Source organism: Siniperca chuatsi, linkage group LG20 (genome assembly GCF_020085105.1).
Source record: "Siniperca chuatsi isolate FFG_IHB_CAS linkage group LG20, ASM2008510v1, whole genome shotgun sequence".
Taxonomy (NCBI): Eukaryota; Metazoa; Chordata; class Actinopteri; order Centrarchiformes; family Sinipercidae; genus Siniperca; species Siniperca chuatsi.
In genome coordinates this window covers 13,268,494-13,287,939 of record NC_058061.1, presented here as the reverse complement: position 1 = coordinate 13,287,939, position 19,446 = coordinate 13,268,494, and the positions used below count along the sequence as shown (strand labels likewise).

General features: G+C 39.4%; 2 protein-coding genes across 4 annotated transcripts; one reads left to right on the top strand and one right to left on the bottom strand.

Annotated features, from left to right (window-relative positions):
* Positions 1 to 48: 48 nt before the first annotated feature.
* On the bottom strand, positions 49 to 3,965 carry LOC122867226 (translational activator of cytochrome c oxidase 1). 2 transcript variants are annotated; one of them, XM_044177743.1, is made up of 6 exons: positions 3,808 to 3,965; positions 3,347 to 3,635; positions 3,138 to 3,244; positions 2,751 to 2,884; positions 1,485 to 1,647; positions 49 to 814 (listed from the first exon to the last, which is right to left on the bottom strand). In XM_044177743.1, exons 2-6 carry the CDS (start codon positions 3,630 to 3,632, stop codon positions 605 to 607), a joined length of 900 nt encoding a protein of 299 aa, XP_044033678.1. In that variant the 5' UTR covers positions 3,633 to 3,635; positions 3,808 to 3,965; the 3' UTR covers positions 49 to 604. The 2 variants fall into 2 exon arrangements, with proteins under 2 accessions (XP_044033678.1, XP_044033679.1); XM_044177744.1 differs by having other exon boundaries at positions 3,347 to 3,852.
* Positions 3,966 to 6,114: 2,149 nt separating this feature from the next.
* pth3r (parathyroid hormone 3 receptor) lies at positions 6,115 to 18,797 on the top strand. Of its 2 annotated transcripts, none has more exons than XM_044179532.1 (13): positions 6,115 to 6,601; positions 10,349 to 10,454; positions 12,887 to 12,997; positions 13,344 to 13,468; positions 13,807 to 13,898; positions 14,120 to 14,273; positions 15,217 to 15,370; positions 15,462 to 15,522; positions 15,613 to 15,679; positions 15,767 to 15,861; positions 16,014 to 16,155; positions 16,807 to 16,848; positions 16,946 to 18,797. In XM_044179532.1, exons 1-13 carry the CDS (start codon positions 6,536 to 6,538, stop codon positions 17,432 to 17,434), a joined length of 1,704 nt encoding a protein of 567 aa, XP_044035467.1. In that variant the 5' UTR covers positions 6,115 to 6,535; the 3' UTR covers positions 17,435 to 18,797. The 2 variants fall into 2 exon arrangements, with proteins under 2 accessions (XP_044035467.1, XP_044035466.1); XM_044179531.1 differs by having other exon boundaries at positions 6,116 to 6,601; positions 13,804 to 13,898.
* The last annotated feature ends 649 nt before the right edge of the window (positions 18,798 to 19,446 follow it).

Below are 19,446 nucleotides of genomic sequence, written 5' to 3'. Positions count from 1 at the left end.
AATGAAAAAATATTTGCATATTCATAGGTTCTGGATTATGACAGAGAAGGAGTTTAAGACTTTTTTTTAATGACGTTATTGAACTTTTTGTGGAAAACCCATATCAGACACAAGTTATTGTATATGTCTACAGGGGATCTTTAAATTAAATTTGATTTTAAATTGATCCTTGTTAATACATAAATACTTATGTATTAACAAGGATCAAGGAACAAGGATGCTTCCTTCCTCAACAAGTAAAAGTGAAATTTCACTTGTGTAGGATCCTTTAAATGATCAGCCAATGAGAAAGGACCTCTTATCACCAACTTTTAAAGACCTACTTGGCAAATTGTGCTTCTATACCACGGTACAGAAGCGGAAGTTATTTCACTTAAGAAATATCACTTTATATCTTAACAATTTCATTTCACCTCCAAATGTTTTCCCATACAGAAAGCATCACAATGGCCTGATACACTCATATTTTCACACTGACAATGATAGGCAGCATGAGGTATTTTGACAAACAGTAGTGGGTAACTGTTGGCAAATCCTTTCTCTGTGAAATCAAATATTCCACATGTAAGATATCCAGTGTCCATCAAGTGTCCAGGAAGCGTACTCAGCTGTCAGGGTGGATGTTGTCCCACACTCGAACTACATCTGCACAATCAGTGAGGGCTTCTATTAGCGTTGAAGCAGCATCCAGCTGGTCCTGGTCCAGAGACGAGAGGGTGCGGGGAACAAACTCCAACCCAGCAGATGTAATCTGCATTCCTAGCTCCTCCAATGAGGCCCGCACCTTCTTCAGGTCCGTCATATCACAAATAAACTGAGGGGAGAGAAACAGATCAAACTATTAGTTAAACTGTGGTAGGGCTGCGACTTATCATTATTTTCATTGTCATTAAAGCTGTTTTTATCATTAATCGTTTAGTCTATAAAATGTGAGTAAATAGTGAAAAATGTCCATAGTAACAAAATCCAAGGTTATGACTTGCCATTGGTTGTGTGGTCAATGAAACAGTCCAAAACACAAGATAGATATGCAATTTAAAATGATGTAAAACAGAGAAAATAGATAATGTTTGGCATTTTTGCTTGATAAATGACTTTAATGATTTATCAGTAATCAGATTTGTTGATGATTAATTTTTCGTCGATAGATAGACCAATCGATTAATTGGCTAAGCCTTAAACTTTGGGAAGTGTTTTATTCTATGAATGGAGGGGGTTGATTTACTGGTCTTCTTAGTGGTCTGTAGCAAGGAGATAACAAAATTATGCCAAATACACTAGTTTAGTTAGTTTAGCATAAGCTAAACTAGTTTCATTTTACAGTCATGTACAGGCCATATTTTTTCAAATTTAAATTTCGGAGGCCACCAGGACGGCTCCACATGCCTCATTCCCATCACTGCTGCTGTTATTTGTATCTAGAGACACGTTCCGTCATATGTCTGTACTTTTCTCCTAAGACAAGATGCCTCTTCATGTCTGACCTGCAGGAGGGGCTGCTCCTCCTCATCCTCAGTCTCTTGGACATCTTCGGCTCCCGCCTCAATGGCCAGCTCCAGAGCTCGCTCCGTTGATACGTTGTGGCCCGGCACCAGCACCACCCCCCTCCTGTTGAAGTTGTGGCGGGCTCCATCTGACAGCATCCCTCTGTGGATGAGTGCAGAATTACACCTCTGTGAGATGACGTAATCCTTCATTAAACTATATGTGGTGATAATTTCTGTTTAAATGCATAAAACGCACATCGGTTTTTGTTTTTATTAGGTGTGTTTCATTTGTTTTTTGTTTATTTATTTCTTACTTTCAAAAATGACATGGAGCTGCTTGCGAGAGACAGTTAACACTTGTAAAACTAATTATGTATTTTTACCTGTGACAGATAATTATTTAAGCAAAGTGTTTTGACAAATAAACTGCAGAAACAAGCAGTAGCTCTCTGCATCTAGATAGAATATAATATATCAGAATCAGAAATACTTTATTGATCCCCGAGGGGAAACTCTTTCGTTACAGCTGCTCACTATCACGTCAATGCACACAGTGAGCAGCTGTATATATATATATCGTTTATTTTTTAGTAGAAGTAATCAATAAGCTCAGTTTGTATGTCATTAGTTTGATTTTAACCTGGGATTTTAACCATCTGGATAGGAGATAAGGCTTAAATAGTGCTCACTGAGAGTGATGCATTATGATGCACGTTTTATGTTTTTTTGCTATTTTTCATCAGTTTGCATCTGCGGCAACAGCTTCTTAGCCAAGACAGATTTGATGGCACAGGGACATCTAGTGGCTACTGCCATTTACACTAACCTCCATTATCAGTACACCATGGTTACCATGCATTCCTGTGTATCATTACTGCATTCTTCCCCTAAATTGTCCTGTATATCTGATCTGTGTACAGTAATACTGCTGCATTATTGATGTACATTTTAAGGCATTCCCTTCAGACCAGTTAAATAGTATGTGTGTACAACTAGTGGTGTTTGTTTTACCATTATTTAAGTGCCAGATGTTTGGGATGCCACAGAAGGTTATCTACTCTACCAGAGTGTGAGAGGCAATAACACGACTTTGCAACTTTTATCTATCTGTTAACTCGCAGTACATGGCCTGTTGATCTTCAGTGTCAAGCAGATCAGGTTAACACTCAGGATTAACCATCAGTGGTGTGGTTGGTGCATGAAATATCTGTGTTTCAGCTACACAGTCACAGCAAAGTAAGATTATACAAAGCAGGTCCTGACCCGTTCTTGTTAAGCAGCCGTTTGATTTCCTGGTGGCTGCGTGAGTTGTTGTCAGTCAGGACCTCGATGAGCAGCAGACATCCACCGGGCCCCCGAGCTTCAAACATGTGCTGAGACGCTGGTTTAGCTTTTTCCTGTAGAGCCAAGAGAAGAGACATGAATGAGTTTCTTGCAGCATATTATACCAGCACATTATTGCAAGGTGATCTATAGACCTGCTCCATGTGCAAACAGGTGACATATGAAGGAATATTTTTAGTATTCCAGAGACTTGGAGAATCTATTTTAAGATGTTCAGATGTCCCAACACCTTACTAAGCCACATTATGTTTTTTTTCTTCATTCATTTTTCACCCATTTGTATGTGACAGTGTGTTGCCAACCTACCGCACTCTTGATTGCAGCCTCTATAGACGCTTTGGGCATGTTCTTGCCTCTGCACTGCTCCAGTATGTGGGCTAAGTTTAAATTCATGTCTGGGTTGGATCCACCCTCTGCAGATTAAACCAAAATTTAAATGAGCCACAGCTGACAAGAAAACAACTGAAATTGAAATGCATAATTTTCTTTTCTTTCAGCCAGTTGTTTGATCTCACCTTTCACAGCTATCTTTATCATCATACCAAACTTCATAAACATCCTGCCCCTGGCCTCATCTTTAGGTCCCTTAATGTGTTTCACCTTTGACCACTTGTTGTGTCCGGCACATAAGGCGGAGGACAGCTGCAGCGTCCTGACTGGAGAGGTCCTCCACGGCGGGTACAACGCACATGAAGCCGGCGGGAGGACGGACTCCACCGCGGCCGGGAATCTGCCTGAGGTCGCGGCCAGTGTCCGGGGGCGCAGGGTCCGGAGAGCCCTCAAAACCGCCGCCCCCGCCATGCCCTTCACACACACAACCAAACGTGTTAATAAATCCGGTGTTACAGTAACCAGCTGTATGTGGAGCAAAGACTGTGTTCAAGAGTTGTGAGGCCTCTAACTTTAGAAAACATTCATTTTCATGTCGATAAATAAATGACGTCTGAATGAAACAGTCTGAAGTTTTCTAACTTACAGTTAGAAAGCTCCGGACAGGAGAACACGCAGCTGTCCTTGTTGTGATTGAAACCGGCACTTCCTGGTTGCGATAACGTCAGAAATTGGCCTTTCAAAATAAAAGATCAGTCACGCAACATGCTCCTCCTCTCCTTCTTCTTCTTCTTCTTCTTCTTCTTCTTCTTCTTTAACGGCGGTTGCCATTAAGCTGGATGCTTAATGGCATTACCGGCACCTTCTGTTCTGGAGTGTGGATCAGTCAGTAAAATATAATCTACAATTTCCCAGGGATTGAGGGGGAAGGAAAAAAAACCCTTACCATTATATTCTATAATAAAGCCCAGTAGCATTCATACTTAGTATTGTTTTTAAAGTGAGTTTCTGCACCCCTAGTTCCTTTAGTCTATTATCCTCCCTCTGATATTTCCTATAATGTAGAATTACATGTTTCGCCGATTCCTCTTCCTGACACTCCTCACACATACCTGTCTGATGTTTCCCCATCATTTTTAATGTTTTATTTAGAGCACAGTGTCCCAGCCTTAGTCTCATTAGTACCGTTTCCTCTTTTCTGTTTCCCCCTCCTACCTTATTTACTTTAATACTCTTTTGGATATGGTATAAATGTCTCCCTTTCCCCTCACTATCCCACATTTCGTGCTATTTTTGGTTAATTTTTTCCCAGATTATACATTTTACTTCCGCTTTACTGATTCTTATTTGCATTTCTACATTTTCCTTCTTTAATGCCTTCTTTGCAACCGTGTCCACTTTTTCATTCTCCTTCACTCCTATGTGCGCTGGAACCCATAAAAATGTAACTAATCCTCCCTGGTGTGTTATTCTTGTAACTGAGAAGAGAATTTCATATAGTATATCCTGTCGACTTGAATGGAACGATATTAGACTAACTAGAGCTGAAGCTGAGTCTGTACATATTATGATTTTGTCAATTTTCGCTTTTTCCACCCAGCGTAATGCAACTAAAATTGCAACCATCTCCACTGTACAAATTGCTAAATTATTAGATGTTCTTCTATTGATTTCAATTCCTCTTGCTGGAACCACCACACCCATTCCTGTTACCCCTGTTTCAGGGTTCTTAGTGTCATCTATATATATTTGAGTATAGTTTTTACATACTTCAGTAATATAATCATTAAACGCCCCAACCAGATCAGCACTTTCTTTTTTCCTTTTAATCTCTAATAGATACCAATCTACCTCCGGACATCTCATCTTCCATGGGGATGACTGGATGTACTATTGAAGAGCTCAAGCAACATGCTTTAGTTTTTAACACAACTTAAACTGTATTGGTGAAAATGTAAGCCACATTCTTGTTTTTTTTCTATAGTATGAACATACTGACTACGTGACATATTTTAACCATTTGGTTAGAGTTAAATTCCTACAGAGCATATTTGAAAAAAAGACTATTTATATTTAAATAATATTAAAGTAAAATTATCATATTAATTACAAAATAGCTTAAGCAATGATTAAAGCATTAGGGTGACAGACACTTTTAGTCACTGGTTACCAATCAGTTCCTGTCAAATCTAATAAATGTCTCCCATGATTCCATGTTTTCTGTTTATAAAGTCATTTTTAAACATGTATATTAATTCTCATACACGTCCTCTCTCTAGTTTCAAAGATTCCCCCTTTCAGTGTAAGTTTTATTGGCTGAGGAAAATGTGTAATAAATCCTGAAATCTCTTTGAGGACCCCTGGGTGTTTCTGGTTGAGAGTGGGAGCCACTGCAGAATATCAGCACACAAGTTCAACAACTGGTCTAAAAAATAACAGCAACACAAGCCAAACTTTGTACATCTTTCTCTTATCATTTGTGTAAGCGTTATATCTGTTGGTGTCAGGGAGGTTAGCACTATAGCGGTTATAGGTTCTATTTAATTGGCACAAACAGCAGGCAGTGTGAGTCTGGTCTGTATCAGTGTCCTCTAAAATGTCCCAGTGTGGGAACTAGAAAATAAATGTTGGTCTCTTGCCATGAGACCAAGGTTTGTTAAATCATACTGCTTCTATTTATGATGATGGGATATAATAATAGACTTATGACCCAGTTTCCAGGATTCATAAAAACAGGAACATACTGTATGTGCGGAATTCCTGAACAATACATGTGTGGTGAATATATGTGTAATTATCAAAAGGATGGTGAAAGCTAAGACCACTTTGTCTGTGGGGATAGGGAAAACTGGGTTAAAGGAGACAAGTGGGAAAAAAACAGACAAACAAACAGGATGGCAGAGACAGATGACCACACCAGAGGAGCACAAAGAGTTAAGTGAGGTGGAAGCCACAGCCAATCAAAGCCAACCTATCTCTGATAGACGACCAAAAACTGTAAAAGGAGGAGATGTCTTCCACAGTGCTCCCCCCTCTCTCTTCTCGACAGAAACCTTCTCACACTACAGACTGATTGCTACATGGCCCCTTTAACCTGATTAGCGATGTCCACTGAGCCTCAAGGAGCAGGACTGGAGAAAGGAAACACTTTTAAAAGATCATTTCTGGATGGCAAAAGACACCAAAGCTCAAGAAGATCCGCTGAAACAGAAATAACCAAGATCTGCAGACACAGGAGACACAAGGAGCCCTGATGGGACACCAGAGAAGAGCAGTCCTTAACTTTGGGATACGAGTTCCTTCAATGCAACCTGAGGAGGAGAAGATGATCTGATGTTAATTGTCCTGTTTAAGTTGACAGCTGAAAAGAAGTCATGTTGTCTGCACAGGGAATTGGTGTCTTTGCTTTTTTCCACAGTGTAATAATAGTGACTGCACTGGTAAGTGTACTCTATTTATCCCGAGTCTTTGGGGGATTGAGTTATTGATTATTGATCGAATGTGTTAATGTTTTCCTTTCATAAACTTGTTTTAGTTTATCAAAATAGTTTCTTTTTACTTTGCTTTTACTTTTAGTCTCTCAAAATAAGCAGAATTTAAGCATGAATGTCAGCAATACTTTTACTACAATTTTGATTTTTACGTTTTATAACTTGTGCAAACAAGTTCAAGTGGATCTTGGTGATTGGAATAATAACAATCTAACTATATCTATGAAATCACCAACTTAGATAAAATGAACACAACAGTAAGTATATTCGTAGCCTTTTAGTCCAGTGTAAACCTACCAACGGATGGCTTTTATGTTCTAAATTTAAACTTTTCACACAGCAGCATCATATCTTACACTATAATATGACACTGAGTCTGAAATAACACTCCCACTCCCATTGCTGCACTTTGGGCCAAATATAGAGAATTTCATGTATCTGTGACTCTCTTTGATCGTTTGAATTTTGGACATAGATTTATCTCGTGCTTTGGGAAGCGTGCCAGCCATTCACCAGCAAGACTGACCATAAATGAATCATGTAACCTTCTTCTTTTTTAACAAATGAGGTGATGTGAAATAAGTTTTTTTTAGCAGTGCTGCTGAGGAGTGTCGATTTTTCACTTTTGAGTATATATATCTATTTTATATTTTCTTTCCAAATGTGAGCAGAGTCAGATCAGATGACAATGAAACCTCAATGAACTACAGTTGAAAAGCCAATGAATCCATTAGGTCTTTGTCCTCGTTAAAAAGAACAGCAACTAAATAACTTACTAATAACAAATTATTAACAACAAAATAGCCAGTATAGGATATTTTGCATATTTACCGGCAAAATCTTATGTCCAAATAGGAATATTACTTTGGAAAAAGTTAGAGATTATAAAGTCAGCACACACACACACACATACACACACGCTTACATTGGCAAAGAGTAAGTGGTGTTCGATGGGTGATAACACCAGACATCTCCCTGACTGAGACAAAAACCTGTAAAAATCAACCACCAAAACTTTCAAACCAGCACAACAGCAGCAGTGAAACCAAAACAAGTGCCCTAAATCTCCACCATCTCAAATCATCGGTTGTCTGCTTTACCTCACAAACCTCCATCATTTTTGACCCCTTTAACCTTTCACCCACTGAAGCATGACCCTCCCACCCACCACCCATCTCTTCATCTTCTCCAGAGTCGATCCTGAGTGTCGACCTCAGGCAGAATTACAACCTCCTGCTCAGTCAGCCTGAAAATCACTTTACATGAAGGAGAGGCCTGAGAGAGAAAATTCAATTATGACATAAAGGCGAGGAGATGTTTCAGCCTAATTGTTTTGCTAACACTCCCTGTCTGTCAGCGGAAAACCCTCTCATACAAATAAAAGTGAATGACTTCTCCATATTGACTTGCATGTTTTGAATTGTGCTGCATGCTGATGTAGCATGTTGAAGCACAGGTGGAGGACTTTGTTTAACATAAACCTTGAATATCTAATTGTAGCCATCAATAATCATAAACATGTTTAAATGCAATTGTGGACAGAGACCCATAAACACACACACACACACACACACACACACATACATATACACTGTAAGCAGTGTCAACACAGCCAGAGTGTTATTCAACAAGTGTTTGAGTGCCAATATGTCTGCATTGACTTTGCCTGAGTCCCTTCCCAAAACAAATCACTGTAGGAAATGATAGCTGTTCCGCATTCTGAGTGCTACAATATTGGAAACACTGTTCACTCATTGGCAGTTTATTTTATGGCTAATGCCAAGAATGTTAGTTATCACATCAACATGAATTATTCGAGTTGGGCTGTTTAACAAGAGTGAGAAGTTTTCTTTAGCTCGTGAGGAAGACAGCTATGAGCAGCAGTGGTGGAAGAAGTACTCAGATCCTTTACTTGAGTAAAAGTACCAGTATAACTATGTAAATCTTACTTACAGAAGTATTAGTGCTTAAAGTATCAAAAGTATGTGCTCAGTCTGCTGGAAATTGGCCCCTGTGATGGATATATTATCATATATAGTTTATACTGATGCTGCCATAAAATGTGGTACGGACATTCATATCCCCCTCAGGATAAATGTAATAACTTTGGTAATCCCCTGACTTTTCATGTAGCGCCAACATCAGGTAAAAATTTCATATTGTCCAGTACTTTTATTTATGACCAAATACCTGCAAAACTAATGACATCCCCATCGGCCTCTGCTGTACTTTGTGTTTTGTGCTAATCAGCAAATGTTAGCATGCTAACACACTAAACTGAGATGATAAACATAGTAAACATTACACCTGCTGAACATTAGCATATTAGCATTGTCACTGTTAGCATTTAGCTCAAAGCACTGCTGTGCTTAGGTACAACCTCACAGAGCCGCTAGCATTACTGTGGACTCTTGTCTGTAAAGGGTGTCAGGCCAAAAGGTTGGGAGCCAGTGGTTTAACAATGTAATGTATTTTATAAGACTATCAAATGTTTTATTTATGTAAAATACAACTGTCAAATGTAGTGAAGTAAAAAGCACAATGTTTCCCTTTGAATTGTAGCAGAGTAGAAGTATAAAGTAGTATAAAATGGATATATTCGAGTACAAGTACCTCAAAATTTTACTTAAATACAGCCCTTGAGTAAATTTACTTAGTTACTTTCCACCACTAGTGAGAGGACAAAGCTGAAGTCACAGAGGCCACTCATTCCTCTGGATGTTTTTTTCTCCCCTGGACCCAACTTTTGCTTCGTTGTTTGTCTCTTTCTCTGTCTTTGTACCTTTCTGCCTCATCATCTCTCTCACCGGTCTCCTCTGGCAGGCAAACAATTCTCATGTGAGTTCTCTAGTTGCTGGTTTTGCTGCTCTGTTGTGAAATGCACCTGGGAACACAAAGCTGCTTGTGTAGACTATAGCTCTCACCAGCATGACCGAGCCCCTGAGGACAAGGCCCCCGTGTGGCCAGCGGCAGCCCCGCCACTGGAAAAAAAGGGGGTTGGCGAGAGATCATCACATATCGCACCCTCACACAACTATTTCACAACACTTGGAGGCAGCACATCAGATCCTTGGGAGTGTTTGCGGTTGACAGATCGCCACAGTCGGAAAGAGACTTCAGAGAGACTTTTATTAGGAAACTTTTGATGTCTGTTGGCACCTTAACAGATAAACAGATGAGCTGAAGCTGCTCTTGAGGCTTGGATGAATACCAAACAAACCAGTCAGACCCCTGCAGATACATTATAGCCAATTTGTGCTTAGGTAAATGAGAGGATCGTGCCACCACTTATTTTAGTTGTTTTAAACCACTTACTAGAAAGCAGGGATATGTTACATCACAGCGAAGTTAAGAAGCTAAAACTTACAAAAACACTTAAATGGGCCTTTAATTCATTACTAAAAGGTTAGGGAACCAGTTCATAGCAGAACTGTTCATTGTTTTTCCATTGTTACAAATCAGGTCATTTACCTGTTGTGTACCATCTTATCATCATATTATCATCATCTTATCATTATTAAAAAGTTTAATGCATCCATACATTCTGCTGCAGGCAGTTGGAAGCAACATTTATATTTCATGCCATGCACAGTAAGAGAACTTGCTTGCTTGTGTTCCACATATAACACTACATTGCATCTCTTGCATGCTTGTCTTAACAACTTGACATCTTTCTCTTTTATCCACCTGCCACAGATTGACTCTGATGATGTCATCACTCGAGATGAGCAGATCTACGTTCTGATTGGTGCTCACGCCAAGTGTGAGAGGAGCATCCAGGCACAAATGGCCCTGGTTAAAGGTTTGTGTGCTGCTTTTAAATCATTAAAGGGACAGGACAGTGATCAGTTTTGCTCCTGTCATCAAAAGTTCAATCCCAGCGTATGGAAGTCAACAGCTCTGTGCCTTATGTGTTTTGTCAAAACACTGAAGCTCCTAATTATTTTTAAAAATCAGTCTCTGCAAGGAGACATGTTAGCTAAACCCCTAAACTTGTATAATAAACTAAACTAAAATAGATATTTTTGAAACTTTGCTCATTGAATTGGTTCCTTTGGCTCAGTGTGGTTTTGGTCGTAACACATGATCTATCCATAAAACCAAATTTAAACCTTGGCTTCAGGTAAAAAATCAACATTGAAGAGTTTTTGCCCCTTTTCAAAATATTGTTCTCCCCCAATTAGGAAGGTAAGGGCCTTTAACAAGCATACCCAGCGTTAGAATAAAAAAACACGAGAAGACAGTGAGTGCATGTCCAAATATATAATCAGTAACAATGTTTTTTTACAACAATTATTTATTTAGGATCAGATATAACACCCATCCAATATCCTGCTGATCAGTATCTTTAGGTGCAGACAATAGTGGGATATTTTCCATTCAGATTATGACGCAGAAGCTGATGATAAATTGCTTCAATGGTCTATTTGGAGAGGAATGTTATAATCGGAGTCTCAGTCTAAAGACCAGTCTGGTAGACGAGAGGAACACTGAACAGTTCTGACATACAGTGCAGCAACTCAAATGTAACCCTTTTATAATCATAATAATAGTTTGTCATAAGCATGCATCCTACATACATATTTTCAAACATATTTTGATTGCTTTATTGATGCTTTATTAATGTTAATGTAGGCTTCAGAGGTGGACATTATACTAAAGTATATTTATTGTACTATACTTAAGTAAGACGGTGTAGTCCCTCATTCGTCCAGGAGTGTTCCATCGTAGAAAAGGTTTCAGTCGTAGTCATCTGGACACTGTTTTCAGAATCAAGACGTTTCGGCTCCCATCCGGAAGTCATTCTCAATTGTGAAAAATGGTCCGGGAACTCAGAAATTTAAGCTAATCTGTGTTGCTTAAGCCCTGCCCTCAGGAAGGAGTCTTCCTGAGTATCTGCTGTTTACCCTGCCTAGTTTTGCCTGAAACTGACCTAATTGTTTCCATGATGGCCCAGTAATCAGTAATCAGGCCTATTGTTTTCTGGCTGCACCTCCGTCATCACTATTAAGTACCTGATTAGGATATGATTGGCTTGACCAAGGTGCTAATACACTGTGGTAAAAGGTTGGCAAGCTGAATCTCAGACCACCATTTCTGTTCAAAGAGGGGTTTTCTTTTTTCACAAAAATGGCTTCTTTGACTCCTCTTTCAAACCAACTCTTCTCTCTACTTAGAATCTTCACCTCGCTGTTATCAAATGTGTGGTTTGTAGCTTTTAGATGCAAATGCACGGCGCTCTGCAATCCTGAGTTAGCGTGTCGTCTGTGCTGATAAAGTCTTGTTCTTTGCAGTTTTCCTCACTCCATTGAATTGAGTAAACTACATTGCTCTGTTTTTGTGTGGGCATCTTGTCCTTAAGATGCCCACACAAAAACAGAGCATAAGTAGAGAGAAGAGTTGGTACCAAATGGGAGCCCTCCCTGATGGGAGCCGAAACGTCTTTATTCTGAAAACATTGTCCAGATGACTACGACTGAAACCTTTTCTACGATATACTTAAGTACAATTATGAGGTACTTTACTTGAGTATTTCCATTTTATGCTACTTACTACTCTATTGTACTTTTTACTGCACAAAATGTAACTGACAGCTCCTAGTTACATTTCAGATAAAGGTTTTCATCCATACATATGATGAGCTTAAGAGACATGATGCATTATTAGAGATTAATCTACCCAACAGTACCTAAAGTGGTTAAAATTAGCTTTATCTTGACTAATAACATTAAAATGCTGCTTACACATTAACATGTGTAAAAATCCAGTCTCATATATAATATAATAAAATGACACTCTGAAAGGGGTCAATATGCAAAATGAGTACTTCAACTTTTAATACTTTAAGTATATTTTACTTAAGTAAACATTTGAATGCAGGATTTTTACTTGTAATGGAGTCTTTGGTAAGTATTTGTAATTGTTGTTTTGGTACTTATGTAAATGATCTAAATACTTTTTCCACAACTGGCAGGCTTACTGTAGCCTAAGTATGCCCTCTGCAGCTGTAATAGGGGAAATGAACAAAAGTATAATACAAAAAATATCAGATCAGACTTGGTATCAGCACACACTCAATATCAAAGGTTCAGGATAAACAAACTGATTGGGGCATCCCTTCTTTTGACTGAGCCATGAGTCTTTCCAATGAGAAATGCCTGTGTACATTAGTCTGTAGAAAAGCTCAAACTATACCTTCAAATAGCTAATAGCTGTTTCCCATTATTTGTGAAGAGGGTGACTGTATCCCAGAGTGGGATGGGATCATCTGCTGGCCACGGAGCAGAGCGGGTCAGCTGGTTTCAGTGCTGTGTCCAGAGTACATCTACGACTTCAACCACAGAGGTAGGAGAGCTCAAGTGACACTGACATGCAGAAATAATACAGCAGCGTTGTACTGATGTGTGGTCTAAATGCAGTCTCAGTGCAATAGGCTTATGGAGGCTTTCTTGTAATACAAACATGAGTAAAAAACTGTATGTGAGCTACAAAAAGCATCTTGTGAAATATTCATGAAGATGTGGTCGTCCACTATTTAATCATCTACATGTTATATCAACTACAATGAATGAATAACTGTGCTGAGCTTACAGTTAAAATGTTTCCTCTGCTTTCACGAAATGTCTACTGTATCACAGACGAATGCTAATGTGCTAATGTTGTGGCTGTGTCCTGCTCTCCTGTGACCCAGGGCAAGCCTACCGTCATTGTGACACATCAGGGAGCTGGGAGCAGGTGTCCAGCATCAACCGCACTTGGGCCAACTACACGGAGTGCACCACATACTTGACCTCCAACCACAGGAGCCAAGAGGAGGTACGTACAGATGTGTATACAGACAGTGTGTCTGATTGACTGGTTAAAAGGGAATTATTCCATACAGTTCTCCACAGAATAAAGAAAAATATTCTGCCACCTACCAAAATGTCTCAGACCTGTTTCACCTCCAATGTGTTGATTGCACTGAAAACCTTTTAAATTTTTCTGAATCCTGCTAATGTGTTTTTATAATTGATATAGATTTTGCCATATAGAATATGTTCAGTCACTGATGTTTCCAGATTAATAACGCACTGCTGTCACCAAGGTTCATGGCATCTCAATGCATCTGCACACATGCACACTTTAAGTATGTTTTTGTTCTGCTTCAGAAGGTGTTTGAGAGACTCCATCTCATGTACACTGTTGGCTACTCCATTTCTCTAGCATCACTGTTGGTGGCGGTCTCCATCCTCTGCTATTTCAAGTAAGAAACAGAAAACTCCAGTAATATATAGTAATAAAGTATTTGTCCATAAAACATGAGAAGAGATTATTAATAGTAGATTCATTGCCCACTGAAAGAGGCACAGAAAAATTCATGGAATAATTTGATTAGCATCACTTTAAGACATGAATATTTTTCATCCTTCTCTCTCTCTCCCTCTCTCTCTCTCTCTCTCTCTCTCACACACACACACCTTTCAGGCGTCTCCACTGCACACGCAATTACATCCACATTCACCTCTTCACCTCCTTCATATGTCGAGCAGTCAGCATTTTCGTGAAGGACGCTGTGCTCTACTCCGTATCTGATGACAGTAAGGCTGAGCCTGAATTCACTGCACACAAGCCCCATATGGTAAACTATATAGATTTTTCATATTCGTTGCCATTTATTTTATTATTTTTCACATTGCTTTAACACCGCATCACAATGATGTATGACAGTCAGCACAGTAATGGTGGTCCACATTAGGATGCAATACATGGTCATGTTCTCATATGTTATGAAATTAAATTTAGAGTACACCTAATAAGTCTTAGAGATGAAAAGGAATAGTTTGATATTTTGGGAAATACGCTTAATCGCTTTCTTGCTGAGAGTTAGATGAGAAAAATGATGCCACTCTCATATCTATACAGTAAATATGTAGCTGGAGTCATCAGCCTGTTAGCTTAGCTTAGCATAAAGATTGGAAACAGGGGGAAACAGCTAGTCTGGTTCTGTCCAAAAGTAACAAAATCTGCAAAGGTAAAGGTTTAATTGACACATTATACCTCAGTTGCTTTGCTGTTTAATCTGTACAAAAAAAGCATAAAGACAACAGGAGGCAATTACTTCCTGGACTCTCTGCTGGTTACCAAGCAACTGCAGCTGCCCCTGTAAAATGGCAAATTGTCACTTTTACACTTTGGTTTTGTAAACAAACAAGATATAACGTGCTAACTGTTGTTTAGATGTTCTAGTAGAAGGATTTTGTTACCTTTGGACAGAGCCAGGCTAGCTGTTTCCCCCTGTTTCCAGTCTTCATGCTAAGCTAAGCTAACAGGCTGCTGGCTGTAGCTTCATAATTACTGCACAGATATGTGAGTGGTATCACTCTTGTGATCTAACTCTCACCAAGAAAGCAAATAAGCGTATTTCCCAAAATGTCAAAGTATTCCTTTAAGAGAAAAACATAAATCCTAGTTTTTCTGACAATATACAGTACATTATTGTACTTTTTACACATAGCTAATACACTTTCCAGCATTTATGGCCTGTTTGAATGTTTCCTTTACATGCTGCTCTGTGTCCTCAGGCCGGCTGTAAAGTTGCTGTTACTTTCTTCCTTTATTTCCTGGCGACCAATCATTATTGGATCCTGGTAGAGGGGTTGTACCTACATAGCCTCATCTTCATGGCCTTCCTCTCTGACAAGAACTACCTATGGGCCCTCACCATCATCGGCTGGGGTAAGCGCCATTGGAACAGATACTCTCTTGTCACATATCGAGCTAATGGTGAATTAACAGACTGACAATTTCCCAATTTTTCCCATCTTAGGTGTTCCAGCTGTGTTTGTGTCCGTTTGGGTCAGTGCACGAGCATCGCTGGCAGACACACAGTGAGTCATGTGATGCTTTCACCTCTCTAGCTATTTGCATGACACCTGTATCACAAATGCTTACTTTAACTCTTGTGTCTCTGCTTTCAGATGTTGGGACATCAGTGCAGGAAACCTAAAGTGGATCTATCAAGTTCCCATTCTGGCAGCCATTGTTGTAAGAAAAATTGATATTTTAATACTATTAAAGGATATTTGACACTTGGGTTGAATATAACCTTACTGTACACCTCTGCCCCTGCAGGTGAATTTCCTCCTCTTCATCAACATAATACGTGTACTGGCCTCTAAACTGTGGGAAACAAACACTGGTAAACTGGACCCTCGGCAGCAATACCGGTAATTATTCATTAAACTTTTCTAGAATGATAAACTGAAAAAACTGGCCGTTACTCGAATTCCCCCCACGACTATTAGGCTGCCATCCTTTGACAAGAGAGTTTTCGCAAACATTTATTCACTACGTGAATTTTTACACTCTTTATCTGCAGGAAGCTGCTCAAGTCCACATTAGTCCTCATGCCCTTGTTTGGAGTTCACTACATGGTGTTCATGGCTCTTCCCTACACTGAGGTCACTGGGCTGCTGTGGCAGGTGCAAATGCATTATGAGATGTTCTTCAATTCATCTCAGGTCAGAATACACATTTATAAGCACCAACTCTGCAATCAATAATTTGCTATTATTATTAACTTTTTTGATAAAGGTAAAATAAAAGTAATTTAAAAAAAGTACAAAAATCAGAAAAAATTGTTTTTAGCTACATTTTCTGAACACTTATTTAAATGTTTTTTTCACTTCCAAGCTAAAAATATTCCCAGAATTATTATAAATATGTGCAATCAGAATGCTTTATACACTTCAAGAATTAGTTTGACATTTTGGGAAATATGCTTATTCGCTTTTCTGCTGAGAGTTAGATGAGAAGATTCATACCACTCTCATATCTGTCTGTTAAATATAAAGCTGCAGCCAAGAGCCAGTTAGCTTAGCTTAACATATAGAGTGGAATCAGGGGTAGACAGCTACGCCACAATGTGTCGTTTTTACACACATTTTTTTTTTTTTTTTTACAAATGAAATGAATGAGATATAACATGTTAATTACTGAGCTTTTTATTAGCTTTGGACAGAGCCAGGCTAGCTGTTGCCCCTCTTTTTCCAGTGTTTCTGCTAAGCCAACCATCTGCTGGCTGTAGCTTACCTTTTCAGTATTTAGATGCAATGCATTTACAAAAATGTCATGTACTTCTTTTTTAATAAAATCTCAATTTCATCTTTCAGGGCTTTTTTGTGGCATTTATCTACTGTTTCTGCAATGGGGAGGTAATAAAGCTATGATTTTGTTTTAAAGAGTTATCTCAGATTTACTCAGGTTTTTGTGGTCTGATAAAAAGAGTCAAACATAACGTCCTGTTCTCAGGTGCAGGCAGAGGTAAAGAAGGCGTGGTTAAGACGCAGCCTCACGCTGGACCTCAAACAGAAAGCCAGGATGACCAGCAGCTGCGGCGGAGGCAGCTGTTACTACGGCGGCATGATGTCACACACCACCACCCACAGTGTCAGCTTGTCTGCTGTCAATCCCAGAGCTCTTACCTTCACTGGAGGTGTGGTGGGCTCAGGTGGAGCTGCTGGTGGAGGCTCAGGGGTCAGGCCGCCACGCCGTGGCTCTCTCCACCCACAAACCAGCCTGCCCGGATACATGCCCAGTGATACTGAGACCTCCAGCCCCCAACAGCAGCTCTCTGTGCGGAAGCTAGGGGGGACGGAGTCTGGAGTTTTTGCCAGGCATGCCAGAGCCAGCAAGGGAAATCATAACTCAAAAAGTCAGGGAGCATCTCCAGCCCAAACCCCTGGAGCAGAAGATCCAGACAGCTGCTTGTCTCTGAAAGAGCTGGAGACCATCTTGTGATTGTTTTGATAAATGTTCAGATGAGCATACATGAGGTATTGGACTCATGCAGACCTAGGCAGATGACAGGAATGAATCTTTCTGGCTTCACCTGACTAGATTGGTCATCTGTACAAACCTTGCAAATACAAGACTGAGGACCTACCAACCTAGAAATTTCAAGGATTTACTTGTGTTGAGATTGTTTTATCAACTTCTTCCAAGGTCAAGAGAGCCAAGCCAACAGCTGGACAAACTCTATTTGCTGAGGAAGATTGTGTGATATGGGATGGGATCACATTTCCATTACATGAACTATGAAGGAATACAAACATTTTCATTTTTCAAAATGAAGGCCTTTACTCACTATGACATACCAAGTCAGGATTGAATGCATGATTGTAGGTTTGTGTTATAATTTGTTTGTGTATAATCCCAACTCTCTCACATTATAGAGACAATTTTCTGATGGGTTTCTTGTGGATCTATTTCATTTCTTTCAGTGTACATGAATTGTACATACATTTTTATATGCTTTTGGTTGATGTTAAAGAAAAGGGAACAGATAAATGAAGCTAAATAATCTGTGAAGATCTGATGCTGCAGAGAATTTAGAAAAGTCAAGGGACAGACCTGGATGTTTGAACAGGGAGAGTTTTTTGTTATTTGTCTCCCTCTTCACACAGCTTGTGTGTGTGTGTGTGTGTGTGTGTGTGTGTGAGAGAGAGAGAGAGAGAGAGGCTGCTGTCTTTGAATCTGCTGTAGCAATCCTCCCTTTTCCAAATATTGACCTCCACACATAACAGCTGCACATTTATGATGGAGGAAGCATTCTCCAGTAGTTACTCCACTGAGCTAACTGTCCACATTTGATTATTTCCAACAGTCAGAGGTGTCCAGACAGCATGTCTCATGTCTAGACAGGTTGGACTTGTCTCTGCACCTTTGTTGTTGTCCATGTTGTCTACTCAGCCCTATTTATCAGTCTGACAGGACCCTGAGGGCTGATGCACAAACCTTTTCCCCCTCTCAGGTCAAACCCCATCTCCTTTCTCTGTGTAACCTCTTGTCCCGAACGCCCTCACAACACCGTCCAGAATCTCACACACTCCTCTCAGGCCTCGGCTCAGAGCAAGAGGCACCTGAGTTGTTTGTAGACCTTGAGCATGGGTGACGAACCTGCAGCACAAGCCACCAGTATTCACAAGATAAACAGACAGGAAATTGTGCCTGTAAATATTTTAGGACTGTTAAGGCGCCCAGAAATAGAGATGACTGTTTTGTGTTTATATGTACAGTGTAAGATAACTCTGATAATTTAATACATGTTTTGGGAGTATGCCTTGAGAGTTTGAATAAAGTGAACTAAATTAAACTGAGCTAAACTGAATCAAATGTATTTCCTTACCATTTCTTAGCTCTATGTGTAAAAAGCTTTGTTATTTCAAGTCAATGCGCACATTTACTACATACTGGTAGTACTAAAACACATAGTAGAACAAAAAAAATCTGTTCTATTCTACATTCTGAAATACAAAACTGATTCCCTGACACAAAATTACACTCACCTTTTAAGCAGTTATCACTTACTATTGTTATCTTTTATTTAACCAGGTAAGTCCCAATGAAGTTAGAAAACTTCTTTTCCAAGGAAGATCTGGCCAAGACAAAAGCATAAAAGGTTGCAAACAAAACAACAGATAAAACAATTTACTTTAAACAGAAAATGATAACAACAACAATAATAATAAGGCTAAAAGTAGCTTAAATTAAGAATAGAGTCATTTATCATAGAGTTTACATTGGTCTTGACAACTGCCAGAGATTTTAGATTCATCAATTTAATTTCCTTCCTCCAGATTATTCCAAGTGGCTGAAGCAGTTTGTCTCTGTCAATGACAATTTTAGCAGACTGACATAGTGAGTACAACAGATGTGTCACCAACATTATTGGAAGCCAACAACAAGGAGAATAAAGTTCATAGTTCAATACGATAGCTTCAGGTAGTAGAAAAATACTATACTGCTACCAT

What these genes read in the sequence shown, in the direction of transcription:
- LOC122867226 (XM_044177743.1), bottom strand. Translation starts at nt 3,632, where the DNA reads ATGGCGGGGGCGGCGGTTTTGAGGGCTCTCCGGACCCTGCGCCCCCGG. An exon ending in GATAAAGATAGCTGTGAAAG is followed by an intron (nt 3,245 to 3,346) that starts GTGAGATCAAAC and finishes TTTAATCTGCAG; the next exon opens with AGGGTGGATCCAACCCAGAC. An exon ending in AGGCTGCAATCAAGAGTGCG is followed by an intron (nt 2,885 to 3,137) that starts GTAGGTTGGCAA and finishes TTGGCTCTACAG; the next exon opens with GAAAAAGCTAAACCAGCGTC.
- pth3r (XM_044179531.1), top strand. Translation starts at nt 6,536, where the DNA reads ATGTTGTCTGCACAGGGAATTGGTGTCTTTGCTTTTTTCCACAGTGTA. An exon ending in CTGCACACAAGCCCCATATG is followed by an intron (nt 14,274 to 15,216) that starts GTAAACTATATA and finishes CTGTGTCCTCAG; the next exon opens with GCCGGCTGTAAAGTTGCTGT. An exon ending in TGTTCTTCAATTCATCTCAG is followed by an intron (nt 16,156 to 16,806) that starts GTCAGAATACAC and finishes TTCATCTTTCAG; the next exon opens with GGCTTTTTTGTGGCATTTAT.